The sequence below is a fragment of the Erpetoichthys calabaricus genome, chromosome 16 (genome assembly GCF_900747795.2).
Source record: "Erpetoichthys calabaricus chromosome 16, fErpCal1.3, whole genome shotgun sequence".
NCBI classification, from domain to species: Eukaryota; Metazoa; Chordata; class Cladistia; order Polypteriformes; family Polypteridae; genus Erpetoichthys; species Erpetoichthys calabaricus.
The window spans coordinates 72,087,765-72,103,597 of record NC_041409.2 but is presented as its reverse complement, the minus strand read 5'-3'; the positions used below and the strand labels follow the sequence as shown (position 1 = coordinate 72,103,597).

The 15,833-nt window shown below is 37.6% G+C and overlaps 1 protein-coding gene and 1 long non-coding RNA gene across 2 annotated transcripts; both read left to right on the top strand.

The window, feature by feature from the left end:
* The first annotated feature begins 724 nt into the window (after positions 1-724).
* Positions 725-14,836, top strand: lgals3b (lectin, galactoside binding soluble 3b). Its single transcript, XM_028822267.2, has 6 exons — positions 725-866; positions 6,584-6,607; positions 7,069-7,284; positions 8,006-8,094; positions 13,372-13,540; positions 14,100-14,836. The coding sequence occupies exons 2-6, from the start codon at positions 6,593-6,595 to the stop codon at positions 14,256-14,258; spliced, it is 648 nt and encodes a 215-aa protein (XP_028678100.1). The 5' UTR covers positions 725-866; positions 6,584-6,592; the 3' UTR covers positions 14,259-14,836.
* LOC127526035 (uncharacterized) lies at positions 8,101-8,720 on the top strand. The gene is made up of 2 exons (XR_007933667.1): positions 8,101-8,509; positions 8,675-8,720. It is a non-coding gene; the product is annotated as an uncharacterized LOC127526035 (long non-coding RNA).
* Positions 14,837-15,833: the final 997 nt, after the last annotated feature.

The following is a 15,833-nucleotide window of genomic DNA, read 5'->3' as shown; positions in this document are numbered from 1 at the left end:
ACATGCCCTTTAAGTTATATCATTACACCACATTTACAAAGTCTTAAAATGTTTCATATTAAGCAAAAACACGTTGAAGTTTCGTAATTGTCTTAATACAAATATCCCTGTATGTTACACTTCACTGCAAAGGTTTAAGTGGAATCATCACTCTGATCATTCTTAAATTCAGTAGCCTAGACAAACGTTTAATTAAGATAACGTGGGGGTCTTACAGCTTTCCTGCGCAACCTGGTAACAAGTGGGGAGTGGGGACTAAGGACCTTAAATCAAGGTGCAGTCAGTCCAGAAGCACTTCAGACTTGTTGTGTGACCTTGAACAAATCACTTTGTTTCCCTCATAAGTTATATCTAAACAAGCACATCATTTTACTTTGTAAATCGATGGGTAAAGGTGTCTACAAACCTCAGTAACAAATAACCGGCATTTGAAGGGAGGTCTGACCTTGGGTGCAGTTGCTGACACCTGGAAAAATGTTACTCGAATATTATTGTTTATGTGTCTTAATAACTGTAGCAATCACATACAACTCTCTGTTTATCATCACCTAATGCAATGCGCTAAACTGTACGCTTCTAATGATTCCGTTTTTTCCTTTAAAAGAGGACGAGATTTTATAATGAAATCGTTCATGGTAAAAAAAAAAAACGGAAAGACAGTAGGCAGCTTGTCCATGAAATATTTTCAACACTTCCCGGCAGGTTCCACTACAGTCAGGGCGTGGCCCTTCCAAAAAATCTGGTTGCGCTGGTTTCGGAGGGCGCGGCAGAGCGTCTGCTTCTTATTTAACTACCGCGCGTTTAAGATCGGTGCAGTGCAGGGGTTCGACTTGCAGAACTGTGATCAACTCCACTGATCCGAGCAGGTAAGGATGAATTTGATTTCAAGTTCGAACATCGGAATTTTTTGGACTGGTTAGATCTAGTTTTTGATCTCTTACTGTAGCTGGAGTCTGTTTGGATCAAGATCAGGTCAGGGGCGTTCAGAGCAGAAGAGTTAACAAAATAAATGGTTGCAATGCTTACAACTTTGTGATATTAATGAAGCAGAACAAGAAGAAGTAGAAATAAAGCAATCCAGCTGTCTCCCAGAATCGAAGACAGAAAAACAAAGTAAAAAAATAGGTGGGGAGATAATTGCAAATTCCAAATCTCCACCGGCTCGCGCCTTGACTGTAAACAACCGTGTAATCTAGTGATACACAAAACAAATAGCCCTTAAAGGACAATAGTACGAAAAATGCCCATTGTGACGAACGGGACAGCCGCGACACTCGCTTTCTGGATCGAGTCCAGAATTCCCTTTTTAATATTCGCACGCAAAACATTAAAACGGAAGCAACTCAATCAACGAACTAAGAAAAAAACAAAACAGAATGCTTTAAAAGTCATTTTTCAGCCCCAGTCCCGACAAAGAGAGCAAGGCGAATAGAGAACCATATTTAAAATACCAATATATGAAAAGACAGAAAGAACTTTAGCGAGTTAAAAAAAAGTTTTGAAAAGACTCCCTTAAGGAGCTTTGTTCCAATTTGAAATGATATGGAACATAAATTTGTCTTTAAATCTAGCAACATTTTTTTAATGTTACCTAGTTCGTATAGTTTTGGGCAGCACATAAGTACTTGACACTTGGCTTTTACACTTACTCCATTAGAAATTCGTGGAAACTGGAGTTTAAGACAGGAACGGAACACATTCTGTCATCTACAGTCATTAGTTAATGTAACAGGCCCTTCTTGGGAGGAAAAAGTAAAGCTGGATAGGAACTGTTTACAAATGCGCGTTCAAATTAATCTCTAAATTCTAGTTCATTTTTAAATAATATGTTTGCTGTAAAATCCTCTAAAGTAAGCAACAATCAGGGACCAAATATGGTAGTTATGCACAACTGTTGCAAATTTGACTTTAAATAGTTGATATGCACTGTATTTTTGATTGATCTACCAATGCTACAGCCACCTGATTACTAAGAGTCTAGACTAAAATACATTTTTTTTGCCTATTTAGAAGTCCCTTTTAGGACTACTAAATTCAATTTGTAGATTTAAAATAAATTAACAAAAAAAAAAAAAAAACTTTTAAAAGCCACATACATTTCATTAAATATGTTTCATTGCTTAAGACAGCCAGCGTCTGGTACAAAGAAGGAGTCAGTCCATTGTAGTGCATACTAATGAGTACTTTTCTTACTATTATTTTTAATAAACATGTATGCAGTTCATACCTGTGCATATATTCCTTTATGAATGCTTGTATTTCAATATAATGGTCAGGTTTAAGACAAAGACTGATGACTGTGCAGAGCTTGAAAGGTGTTTAATACAAACAATGAGCTGCTCCTCTCATGCACGTCGTGTAGTCTGTAGGAGAATCAGAAGAATCAGCATTTTTATGGTGTTTTTTTTGGAGAGGCCCATCATAATGAACAAGCTGTTCCTAGGTATATAGCACAGAGACATCTGAATCAAACTGAGGAATTAATTCTGTCAGCCTTCTGTTGTGCTATTTGACCATGACTAATTTGAGTCAATCATTGTTTTTATTTTTTTGCATTTGTCACAAAACAGAGCATCACAAGGCACTGTGCAGAGCACACAAAACATAACTTGAAGCATTATGATAGACAGCAGTACATTAAACCCTCTATATATAGTAGGCAACATGCATGTTTTAACCTGCTTATGCATTTCAGGGGGGCCTATCTCAGTTCTTTGATGGGATACCAGTCCATTACTAGACACACACTATCAATCATGGAGATTTAGTTTAGAGTTCGTTTAAATTAAGCTAACCTGCACCTCCTGGGAGTAAAGGTTGAAAAACTCTAACAAGGGGAGAACACTTTCTGCTCTGTTCTGCTCTACACATACAATGTTGGGACTAAGATTTGAACCCAGGACTCTGAAGCTGTGAGTCAAACGATTGTGCTAAAATCAGAGGGGAACAGACTAAGACAAATGGAAAACATACAAGGGTCAAGAAATAAAGGAAAAATAAAGGGTGCTAAATGTAGATAGACCATGACCATGAAGATGGACTGAATGGATTTAGCAAGAGGAGGGATCTGTAGAGAAGGCTGACAATAAGAGTCCATTAAAAGAGGCTGCAATATTAACATTAACAGTACTGAGATAAATAAAAGAAGATACATTGATATTTAGGGCATCAAAGAAATAGAAAATATTTTCTGTACTTTCAAATGAACTTGATATTGTTAAATTGTTAACAGAAAAATATACAATTTAGGTTAATGTAAACTCAAAATGACATGCTTCCTTTAAAGTGGGACTCAGAAATACTTCTAGTAAATTAACAGAATACATTGGAAGCACATCTGGGTCAGATAGATGAGGGCAGGGAAACACCGGACTGGAGCAGCCTCAGCAGAATAAGGACACCCAGCTCACTGGGCTAACGTACTTCACCAACAGGCAGTCCTTCACTGCCCATTCACTGTAGTGTCTTCCCAGCTGGGAAAAGTTCCACCAACCATCCCTGTCGGTTCGTCAATCCATCCACAAGTTCCTTCAAAGGCTGTATGCAAAAAACATGCACAACACATACTTTTTTTTGCTAAAATATTGTTAAATAGTTACTTGTAGAATACTAGGTGCAAATAAACAGGAAACTGAAGCTTCATGGGGGTCACTCTTTGAATTGGTGACAGGATGAATGAGGGGCACAGGCGGGACTTCAATTCCAAAAACTGACTCCCATGAGGCTTTAGTTTGCTGTTTATGATGTCTACTGAGTATTCCAGAAATAACTATTTAGCAATATTTTAGCAAAAAAACAAAAACGTGTTTTGAATGTTTTATGCATACAGCTAGATAACTGTGTGGATTACATGACATGAGTAACGTGACATTGTTTTTTCTTTTCTCCATAGACATTTTTCACATTGTTTGCTGTTGTGCAGCACTGGTCACTATTGGTTTCTATTATATCATACATTTTTTTCTGTCCATTCTGCATAAAAACACAAGATTTATATTTTTTTCAGATATCACTAAACACTACATGGGTAACATATTAAAAATATAACATTTGGGTGGAGTATTCCTTTCAAGAATACAAAAGAAACAGAAACTGAACTGTAACTTTGAAGTTAGTTGCTAAGATACTTTGGATAGCATTGCATTCTTAGGAAAATATTTTCCTATACTATTCAGTTACTGTGACTGAATATTCTACATCACTACTTTTTCCTAAAAAAGTCAGCTAGAGAAAGTATCACAACATTATTTGCTTATACCCATTCCTTATTTACATGAAGTAGGCAGAAAGGGTAATTACAAAAGTACAGTATCATCTATTTTCAAACATGCTTAATCCAGTTCAGGGCCGAGAGGGTGTAGTACAATATTATTTTAATTAGCATTCTTCTTAGGCACACATAGTCCGGGCACTGGAGAATTTTTTTTAAAATGAACATATTAAAAAAATTATTTAATAGGGCTATTTAAATGACTCAGTAAGTGAAACAGTGTATCACATCAAGTGGCTTTGCTGAAATGAGAAAAAAATCTGTCTTGAGTTAACAGACAGTGCTGTTTTTTTATTTTTTGCATGTTTGTTATGACATCGTTCCAGAATACCACAAAGAGGGCACTAGTCCAGTATTTCAGTTGGAAAAATCATCTAGACCACTGCACAATCTGGGACATTTGCCTGCTGGTGCTCGCTGTGCATTGTAGTCTGTCTAAGGAGCGACTGGGTGGTTATACGGCTTAAGCAATACAGATCTTTTATGAAAAACTGTGGCCTCAAGGAGGTACACTTCTTAGAAGTTTTTAATGGATTTTTTGTTTTTCTCTGCTTCATTGCCATCTAACTTTCAGCATGTTGAATGACTGTCTATCAACTTATTGAACTTGCATATTTTATTACAAGGTAGTAAAGTGATGTAGACAATCCTGGCTATATTGTTTAGAAGGAAGGAACAAACTCTGTACAGGCCAGGGTAATTTAAAATTACCAGTTGGTACAGTACATCATGCAAGTCTTCAGAATATAGGAGGAAACTAGAGAACAGATGCATATGAATATGGGGTGAATATGCAAACTCTTCTAGACAGGGACTAAAAGAAGATTCAAACCAAGGTCCCTGAACATACTGCATATTATTTTGTGCTTTATTTATATGCTGCTTCGCATTTGATAATTAATGTACCACTTTGAACCAAAATCACTTTAAAAAACTAAAATGAATATTGTAATGATACATATATATAATTTTGCAATATCTCATTTTATTTTTCACCTCTTATCTGAAACTGGATTGTAGGGGCAACAGTCTTAGCAGTGAGGCCCACCTGTCCCAGGCACACTTGCCAACTCATACGGTGAGATCCCAAGGTGTTCCCAGACCACCTGGGATATTTAATCTTCCCAGTAAGCTCTTGGTCTTCCCCAGGATCTCCTCCTAGTTGATCGTGCCTGTAAAACTTCCATAGGAAGGCATCCAGGAGGCATTTGCATTAGATGCAGGAACCACCTCCATTGGCTCCTCTCAATGCAGTGAGTCAGCCGCTCTACTCCGAGCCTCTCCTGGATGGCTATGGTTCACACCCTATCTCGCTCACAAGCCAGTTAAAAATTGTATTGAAATACCAGCTTGGGCTGCATACCGTTGTCTGTACAACCTGAAACTTGATACGCCCTTCCCTTAAGCTCTATTCGCAAATAACAATAGACTGCATGAATGCTCCATGTCATTTGCATTCAGGTTATGTCCTATAAGTTGTGTTAGAACCTTAGGGTGGAGACTGGTGTCTCAGCAAAAGAACTAGTGCTATTTTAATACAGAGGATTTCATTGACAGGCTAATTGTGTCTGTGCTCTTTCTCAGGTGATAGACCTGGATGTGAATATCTTGAGATATGTTTCAGGATCACAGTTTAATGTAATAGCACTGTGACCAAGAACCTAAGGGATTGGACTGTACACCACAATACTGCTATATCACCACTGATTTTCCATGGGATAGGTCATAACATTACTTTGTGCTCCAAATACAGAACTATGGAAACCATTGTACTGTTGTGATTTGTAAATCACTTTCACCAAAAGTACACCTAGTTGCAGAAAATACTCTCCTCTTTCATTTTAGGGCACTGTCATTTCCTTACTTTGTTCGTTTGTTCTGAGATTTTTCAGGTAAGGAACACATTGAAGTTTCTAAGGTAGTTGTACTCAATAATCATGGTACTGTACTGGAGAGTGATGACATGCTGCATGCTGATTAGCATATGAAAATAAGAATTTCCCTGTACTCTGTACATGTGACAGTAGTGACCTATAAACCTAACACATCATCAGCACTAAGGGTTAGACTATTGTATCAGCCCTTTTAGCTTTTATATAAAAGAAACCTCCAATAAACTATAAATGTTGTGAGAAACTTGATCTTGTTAAGTGGGTGGAACTTGGTAGAATATGTCTTTAGACAATAAATCAATCCTAAATATGTGCAATCACTTCACACCTTATCTGTCATCCTTTCATCTGGGAAACAGAAAGAAAAAAATGTATTATGTTATAAGAAAAATATTAATTGATTTAATACTTTCTATTTCAGGGTGAAAATATGGACGGGTTTTCAGTAAGATGTTTTGCTTTTCTTTCCTCTAAATTATTTGCATGGACTTTTGGTACCTATGACCTATTTGATTGTTTATAATCCTATAGGTAATTCTTTTTTCTATCTTTGGACTAATTTGTTTCTTGTAATTCTGTAATTCCTGACTTACTCTTTTTTGTAAATGTTTCTAATTTGTAATCTGATTTCATTTTACTGATTATATGGACTAATATCTTGTGTTCATTGTATATTTGTAAACATTCAAAATTTAACTTCTCCTGTCTGCTATACCTGTTTGTAACAGTGCATGTGTGCTGCCTCTCATAAAAATCACTCATCCCCAAAAACATGGCACTTCAATGTACTGTATTTACTTATCTGAGGGAGCCACATCAGCAAAAAAGTTTAAATTGCTATCTTAGATCAATCCGTCAATATAAAATGAATAGTATCTCAAAGTAACTAATTTATCTCTTCTACAGCTTTCAGACGCAATGTATCCAGCCGGATCAAACAGTGCCCCTCAAGGACAGCCCACTTGGCCATTGTTGCCAGGGCAGCCTGGGCAGCCAGGACAACCCAATGCAAGTGGAGGGCAGTTCCCGGGCTCTTCAGGGGGTCAGGGATGGCCATATCAACCTGGTGGGTCTTTCCCTGGACAAACACCACCTAGTGCTCCAGTTCAGTCAGGACCACTGGTTAGTATTGTTTTTAGTTGAAGATGAATATATGAAGTAAAGCATAAAATGATTATAAATAAAAGTGTGCAATTTTACCCCTGGTGAGTTTTATAAGTTGTAGTGAGCTGCACACACTGTCTAGTCTCAGTAGCCAGAATTGGACTTTTCCTGTTTTGTGAATACTGGGAGATTAAATTACACCTGGAGTAACTGAGAATAGAGAATAAACTGTAATGAGCTGACATTCTATCTAGAGTTGTCTTATTCCCAGTACTGCCAGGATGGGCATTGTTATTTTGTAACCCTTTACTACAAAAAGCAAGAACAGACTTGAAAATTGAAAGCTACTTGAATCAATGTATAATTTTGTCTCACTAATCCCCTGGTTATAGCATGAAGTAAGTTACCAAGTAGTGTATAATATATTAAGAGTTATTTGCATCTTCAAAAGCTGAGTTGATGTCGTTTTTGAGAAATAACTGTTGGTGAACAGGTTTCATGAGCTTTGCTGAATAGCATGCTGTCATCAAGATTGTTCTAATGTTTATCATGATTATCATTACAGTACAACATGCAAAATTACAATAAGCATAATTTATGCTGATAGCATTGAAAAGAGCAATATTATTTGTATTCATAGGGTCAGCTATGGTTATTGCAGTGCCCAGGGTTCAAAAATTTGTGAATAGATTATTATTCTGGATATTTTTTTTTTACTCTAGTCCTGTCTTTTCTACAGCCTGTTCCTTACAATATGCCAATCCCCCATGGCCTTGTCAACAAAACAATGCTCACCTTTGTGGGAGAAGTTAAACTCAATGCTCAAAGGTCAGTATTACTACACATTTTATTGACTTATTCTCTTCTAACTAAATCTATCGGTCATAACTGGCAGACTAGTCAGTAGATGCTGTCTGTTTGGTATTTAACCAGTGACTCTGAATAACAAATATACTGCATATGCAGAGCTGTTACGACCACAATCCAAATTCTAGTCTAACCCTTGTGAATCATCAAGATTATTTAGTATTCGGTACATGGTACACTATGTTAATCCCCAAGTTGTCTTTTCACATGACCTTTGGAGGCCAGAGCACAGGGTCAGCCGTCATACAGCATCCCTGGTGCAATTTTTTAAGGTTAACAGCCTTGCTCAAGGGCCCAACAGAGTACAATCCCTTCTGGCACTAATGGGATTTGAACCGGCAGGCTTACAGATACCAGCACAGATCCTTACAGTGGCGTAGATAGGGGGGGCAAGGGGGGACATCTGTCCCCGGGCACAGCATCCAGGGGGTGCCAAATTTTCGTTCCCCATTGCATTTTGGCAAACAGGAGGGGGCGCAAAATCTTCAGTTGTCCCCGGGAGCTGAAGACCCTAGCTACGCCTCTGGATCCTTACCCTCAGATTAAGGGACATTTATTAAGGATGCAATCTAAACATGTTAATAAAATCTGAAAAGTGGAATAATTAAAATAATATCTGAAATGAACAATATCTTTAACTCTTCCTCATGGTAGAAGACGGCGCCACATATAGGATACACCGTTCTTAAGCCTATGATTCTTTATACAACCTTTGCAGCGGGTTTCAGTCATAGCCTTCATTTACAGAATCTTAGTCGAAGGCCATTGATGGTGTGCTCCTGTGAAGCTAATCGCCTAATGCAGGGGTGGGCAGATTCAGTCCTGGAGGGCCGCAGTGGTTGCAGGTTTTGTTCCAATCCTTGTCAGTTATTTAATTGCATGGCTTGCTAGTGCTTTAACTCTGCCATGTCAGGTCATTCTCATATCCTAGATTTATTTTCCTTTCTAAGGATATCATCCAAATGATTTGAAGTCTAAAACAGATGAGTAATTCTCAGTGCTTCAGTTTTTTTCTCTTCACTTTCCTTCCAAGTATTTAATTAAACCAAATAGTGCGTGATAAATACACAGAGGTGTAAATGAAAACAAGCTAAATGGAGAAATGCTGGTCTCTTTTGTCATTTGCATGGTATTGCTAATTAGGGGCAATTAAAAACCAAGAATACAGCTGTTTAAGACTAAAATAAGCAATAAGGGTTCAAAATCTTAACGAGCGAGACAACTAAAGTGAAGCTGAAGTGTTACTTGAGCAATAAGGGTTTCTTATTAAGAAATTGGGTTGGAGCAAAAACCTGCAGCCACTGTGGCCCTCCAGGACTGAATCTGCCCACCCCTGGCCTAATGTGATGACATACCTAATGACTCACTACAGCTAGTCTGTGACTCACTACAATTAAACCAAACAGGTTTCATTTTGTCTTGATCTTAAGGGCAGGCAGTGTGTGAAGGAGAGCTGAAAAGCAATGAATGCTTATCCAGAAATACAATGCTTAGAAGGCAGCAATGAGAAATAAGGAACAAGTATGTTTTGAACCTCACAAACAGAACAGATGCTTGTCTTTCTAATGTCTCATGTTTTACATACCATAACAGAAGGGAAAAAAGAAGTAAAGGGCTGGGACTGCTGATGAACTAGCAGCAGCTATTATCCCTTTGTACAGCACCAGCTTTGTCACACAGTGCACAATTGGCTGTCAGAAAATGGGGTGAGCTTGACTGTGCTGGACATGATCAGTAAATGTGACATGTCCAGAGATTTTTAGTTGTTTAAATTGACATGGTCCAGCGACAAAATCAGTGACTGCAGTCAGCTATCCTTACATACCCTACGACTAGAGGTAACGTAATGTGACATCGGCCTTTCTGGTCTAGTATTCTGTTCAACAGTTCCCCTGTTCATGTGCTTTAGGAATTTTCAGAATTGTCTTTTGAGATATCACACCTTCCTATTTTTTTCTTTTCATGTTCTGTACTGGTGGAGTTTTAGAAGTAATGCAGGAACAATATTGTTTTCTAAACAAAAAAAAAAAACAAGATTTGCTCTTTTTTCTGTAAAATAAAAAGCAAATAAAAATATTTAGTGGATTTTACATTGCTTCAAATATAAAGCAACCACAAACTTCTATTTTGAGTTGAGATTAATATTATTGTGTTACAACTTTGCAAAACCTTTTTACAAAGTTTTCTACAAATTCTCCAACTCACAGCCACCACTCAGAAGGAAGTTTACAGTAAACGTCTTACTGGGACGCTTCTATTTCCTGTATTACCCATAACATGAAAATGCAACATATGCCATATTTCTGAAATTAAATTTCATCATTTACTGGAAAGCTATCTATCTTTTTTCTGGAATTGGCAGGTTCCTAAATTTGAAATGAAATAAGTCAACCAAGATATTCTTTATGCAAAATCAGTCAAAATAACGTAACTTATGAATTTTGGACATTTAGTTTATACCAACATATTTTCACATTTCCATAATTCTATTTCTACTACAATTGTTGAAATTTAACTTTCAAGTTGTTATAGTAGGCTGATGGCAGTAGGTTTTTTCAGTGAAAACTCTGATGGTGCCACACCAGAGTTTTTCTATATGCATGCAGAATTCTCTACCATAAACATTAATTTACCTAACTAATAATATCTGTCTCTCTTCTGCTAATGACTAGTGAAACATGGAAGTTAACACAATGTTCATGTTAGAAAAAAATTTCAATCAAAAATTGTGATGGGTGGTGCTGTTGTAGCCCTGCGTAGAGTTTGCATGTTCTCTCCGTGTCTGCGTGAGTTTCCTCCGGGTGCTCCGGTTTCCTCCCACAGTCCAAAGACATGCAGGTTAAGTGCATTGGCGATCCTAAATTGTCCCTAGTGTGTGCTTGGTGTGTGGGTGTGTGTGTGCCCTGCACAGCAGACCCCCGTGATGCTGTGTTAGGACATAGCGGGTTGGATAATGACTGACTGACTGACATTGTGATGCTGGTGCTTAGTCTGTCTCGACTGGCGATACATCATTGTGATAACTCTAATATTGTTGTCATCTGACAAAATGTAGCCATTTAGTCTTAAATGCTATTAAAAAAAGAGAGAGAGAGAGACTCACAATCACCAGCTGCTTCGGAGAATATGTTGGCTATGAACTGCCTAAACTGAAACTGAGACACCTCAACTTTAGAATCAAACAGTTTAGAAGTGAAAAAGAACATGCCACAGTAACAAGGAAACAATACACAGACTACACACAGTGCATGACTCAAACTGCACACTGCTTGTCTAGTAGAAGTTTTAACTACTATGTGACCAGCTATCTGCTTGTCAAAGCAAGGCCAGCTAAGAAATGAAAAAACAATATTTTACATACATACTTGTTATTTCTGCACCAGTATTCTGTGCTTCTTCGAAATAGCACTCTGATCCTGCTGGCTTATTTTTCACAATGTTGAAACTGTGGTGGCTTTTTTGAATTTGGTGCGGCCATCTTCAGTGATGGGTTAAAATCAAGATGTAAAAAATGCATTCCTGATATTGATCTCTTTTTCTTTCTTTATTGCTATGGCTAATTTTGGAAGAGGAAATCGAACTGGACTTTTTGCATGAGTTTGCTGGTCTTCTTATATAATACGCTACCGTGGCTGTCCGTTTGTCTGTCCAGGATTTTAAATCACCTGTAGCTCGCAAAACATTTGAACTATTGACCTTAAATTTGGTACACTTATACTATGTGATGTCTACTATCCGCTTTCAGGGTGATGATTGACCTCCAAGGTTAGTCCTCTTTTTATTTTTATTTTATTTGATTGTAGAATCAACTCTCGGCAGCAGCCAGCAGGACAGCCGTACGGCGCATGTGTACGGGCGCCATTCTCATCCCTACCACCTTTGCCATCACTTCCCCTACCTCTTCATACCTTAAGTCTTCAATCTGCCTCAAGTGCCAGCTTAAGATGAAAAATTAAGGAAAATGTACTAAGTAATTGCAACACAAACACTGATTTAATCAGTTTAAACACGAAAAGATGCCAACAAAAGAAGAGAAGAAGTGGGTTGCTAGGATGGAGAAAAGAAGAGTTGCTCAGGAAGCAGCAAGCACATCAACCACTGAGCAAATGAATGCTAAACGTACAGAGAAAGAGTATGAAAACTATGAATGCTCAAGTCAAGTGTATTCACTGCACGTTATCGTGCAGTGCGCCATTACTGGTGTATAATAATCAAGGGAGAAAACCATGAAGCAGAAGTGCAAACACATGATTAACAAAACAAAAAAACAACAACTGGTGTTCCTGTTTTTAATATGAGTGATGACGTTCAGGCCTCCTATGTAAACTGGAAAGTTCTGGTTGCACATGTGCATACACACCTAAGGGTATACAGAATGCTGCAGGGCCAATTAGTCCGGACTCTCAACCAGCAACAGGTTTGCAACATAGAGCATGAAGACAATTTGAAATACTACAAAAAGCAGTATTTTTCTAGTTAACTAAGTACATTGAGCATATAACTGAAAACTGAAACAAATGCTTAAGAAGCTGAGGATTGTTATAAATATTTGAATAATAGGTTAAATTACTGAGGGATACTTATTACTTATTTTGCACAGTATTTCGTGAGGCTGTGATTCACTGGCACCTAATGCAGAAATGCCACTAGTGGTGAGTAAAAAAATATACAGACAACAAAGACATAAACTGTGGTTTGGTAGAGGCGCCATACTAGTTGTCTTAGATCTAAATCAACAGAGTAGAGGAAACATCTCCCAAGTATATGTGGGAAAAGTCTCCCTTCTTAATTACAAAGTGGAAAATGGAGAGAAAATATCTGAGAATTGCACTTCATTTAGAAACTGTCTTCTAGTTATACCTTAGCTATATTGCTTTGTAACTAGTAGGAAAAGATGACTATACCCTCCATTTAGTGACAGTGTTCTCGGCAAAGAGCCTTGTGGTGGTACTCTTTTTGAAAAGAGTGTAACATAAGTGAGGACTGCTTGGTTGAAATATCAGTCTCACTGACCAGACTATCCTTGATGAGTTACACATTAGTTAGACAAAAATGTGATTTTCAGGTAGTAGCTCTTTTTAACCTAGTTCTTCATGGTAAAATTGTTTGGTACAGACTATTACTTCATTTATTCTAGACGGATGTTTTGATCAGGGTGGAGGAGCCCAGCATGCTTTTTCTGGATAAGAAGCAATTAAGAGCCTCCTCCATGCTGATAAAGTTATACATTTCTTGCAGGTTTGTGATTGACATCAAGAGAGGGAATGATATCGTATTTCACTTTAATCCTCGCTTTAAAGACGAAGGTCGCAGGGCTCTGGTGCGGAATAGCATGATTGGTGATAAATGGGGCAAGGAGGAGAGGGATATACCCAACTTCCCTTTTGCAGAAGGCCAACGCTTTGAGGTATAGTATGTGGTCTACATAAGTCTGAAACTTGACTCCCAGTTGCTCTCTTTTTGACTTCTGGCTACATGGCAGGCACTGCTTCCTTGTCTAAGAGGAAGGAGGATAATTTCAATAACAAGAATACACTTGATCCAGAGTATATTTCCTTTCCTAACAGAACAATGAATTTAGCAAAGGAACGTATTCTGTGAGTCTGAAGTTTTTCAATAACCTTCTTTTAAATTAATATTCTCAATTTTTATTATGTAAATTAATATGTTAAGGGAGATATTTAAGGGGATAAATACATGCCAAAAGACAGGACAGATGCAGAAAGGGCAGTGTTGATAATGCCACAGATATTAAACTAAATGTATAGATTACCACAAATGTCTAAGTAAGCCTTGCCCAAGAGGAAAGTGCCTGGCAGGACTTTACCTAATATGTGTGGGGGATGCAGATGAGGTACCAGAAGTTTAGGGTGAGAATCAAAGCTGCTGAGACGGGGGTATTTGTGTAAAAACTGCTCGCTGTCATTTACAGAAGTTATAATGATTTCTATATGTTCAATTTACAGATAAAAATCATGTGCACTGAAGACAGTTTCCGTGTTGCTGTAAACAAAAGCCATCTTTTTGAATACAAGTACCGTTTTCGTCAGATCAATGAAATCAACAATCTTTCAGTCCAAGGAGACATCACTCTACTTTCTGCTGATGTTAGCATGCTTCCATGATAAACTAATCTCTTGTGTTGAAGATGGGGGAAGAGAGTGAGGTGCTTGGGACATGACTTTGCCTGTCTTACCTACCTGACCTCTGTAGGTTGTGGTCATTTATTATTTCTGAATAACGCAGATAGGTGAACCTGGTTTGGTGAAAAAAATTTCTCCAAGTGAGACAGCTTTTGTTTCTGCCATGTCAAACCACTGCACAAGTCCTGACTGAATCTGTTAAGCTTTTCTCTAGGAATCTTGCAATACTGTAGAAAGTAACCTGTAGTGTATGTACCTTGTAGAAAATATTTCCATGTTTTTTTTTGTTTATGTACATATACACACATATGTTGTATGAATATGCCATCTTATCTTCTGTTTCACTTTTCCCATCTGAGCTTACAAATTATCGTAAAGAGCTACTACTAATGGTAAGAGTCATGGTGACGTATATAGATGAGTACATAATCACTGAATTTAAGTGACATGACCTCATATACAGTATGTGTATGTTCATGTTCTCATTAAAATATAAAAAAAAATTCCAAAAACACCTTTTTTTCTTCAAACAAACCCCTATAATAAATGCTATTGCTTTACTAGACCTTTCCAGTCTTTTCATTATATACTCTTATAAGTCCCAATTTGGTGCAGTGACATCTGGAGCTCTAAACATTTGGTTCAGGTTTCAGCTCTGGTGAGTTGCTCAGTGTGTGACTCACAAGCAAGTTATATGAGCTGCCTGCCTTAAACAGTAATAATGCAGTTAATAAGTAACCTTGCTATGTAATACTGTACTTATATAGGGGTTTGTGAGGTTTCTGCTGAGGAAAAGGCATCAAATAAAAATAAAGTTTTTTTACCTTTGGTTCTGCCATTAAGTTGTGTAACTTATCCCCCACTAGCTAAGATTCTTTTCACATTAAGGCAGCTGTAACAGCACACTTGCTGCTTGAAATTTACCATCAAAATCTTGTCTTATTCCACTAGTGTCCTTGGTGCTTTAAACAAAGAGCTGTATCACCATTATATTCAGCTGATTTTCACAAAGTTTTAAGAAAACGTTTTTGCTGCTCGGATATAATACTGAAAGTGTAAACAGAGATAAATGTATTTAGGTCTATCCATCCATCCATCCATCCATTTTCCAACCCGCTGAATCCGAACACAGGGTCATGGGGGTCTGCTGGAGCCAATCCCAGCCAACACAGGGCACGAGGCAGGGAACCAATCCTGGGCAGGGTGCCAACCCACCGCAGGTATTTAGGTCTATCTCTCACTTACTCTCAGATTCCTCTCCATCCCCATCTAATTTTATGTGTTTTAGAGATTTGTATGCTGTAAGCACACAAACAATTACCCCTCTACACTTCTTGATTATTTTACTCTATTATTTGAAAGTGTATTAATCAGTATTTTTTTAAATAGCACCATTAAAACTATTTATACTACACATGAAATTCAGAGAAACCTTTACCATCACCGTCATTATGATATACCATGTGTCTTAATTATCATTTTAACTCTCGTCTTAATCACAAAGTAATTTCCTTTGTTTAATCTAAATTGGGACAGCACAGTGGTTAGTTAGAACTG

What these genes read in the sequence shown, in the direction of transcription:
- lgals3b (XM_028822267.2), top strand. An exon ending in CAGTTCAGTCAGGACCACTG is followed by an intron (nt 7,285 to 8,005) that starts GTTAGTATTGTT and finishes TCTTTTCTACAG; the next exon opens with CCTGTTCCTTACAATATGCC. An exon ending in CAGAAGGCCAACGCTTTGAG is followed by an intron (nt 13,541 to 14,099) that starts GTATAGTATGTG and finishes TTCAATTTACAG; the next exon opens with ATAAAAATCATGTGCACTGA.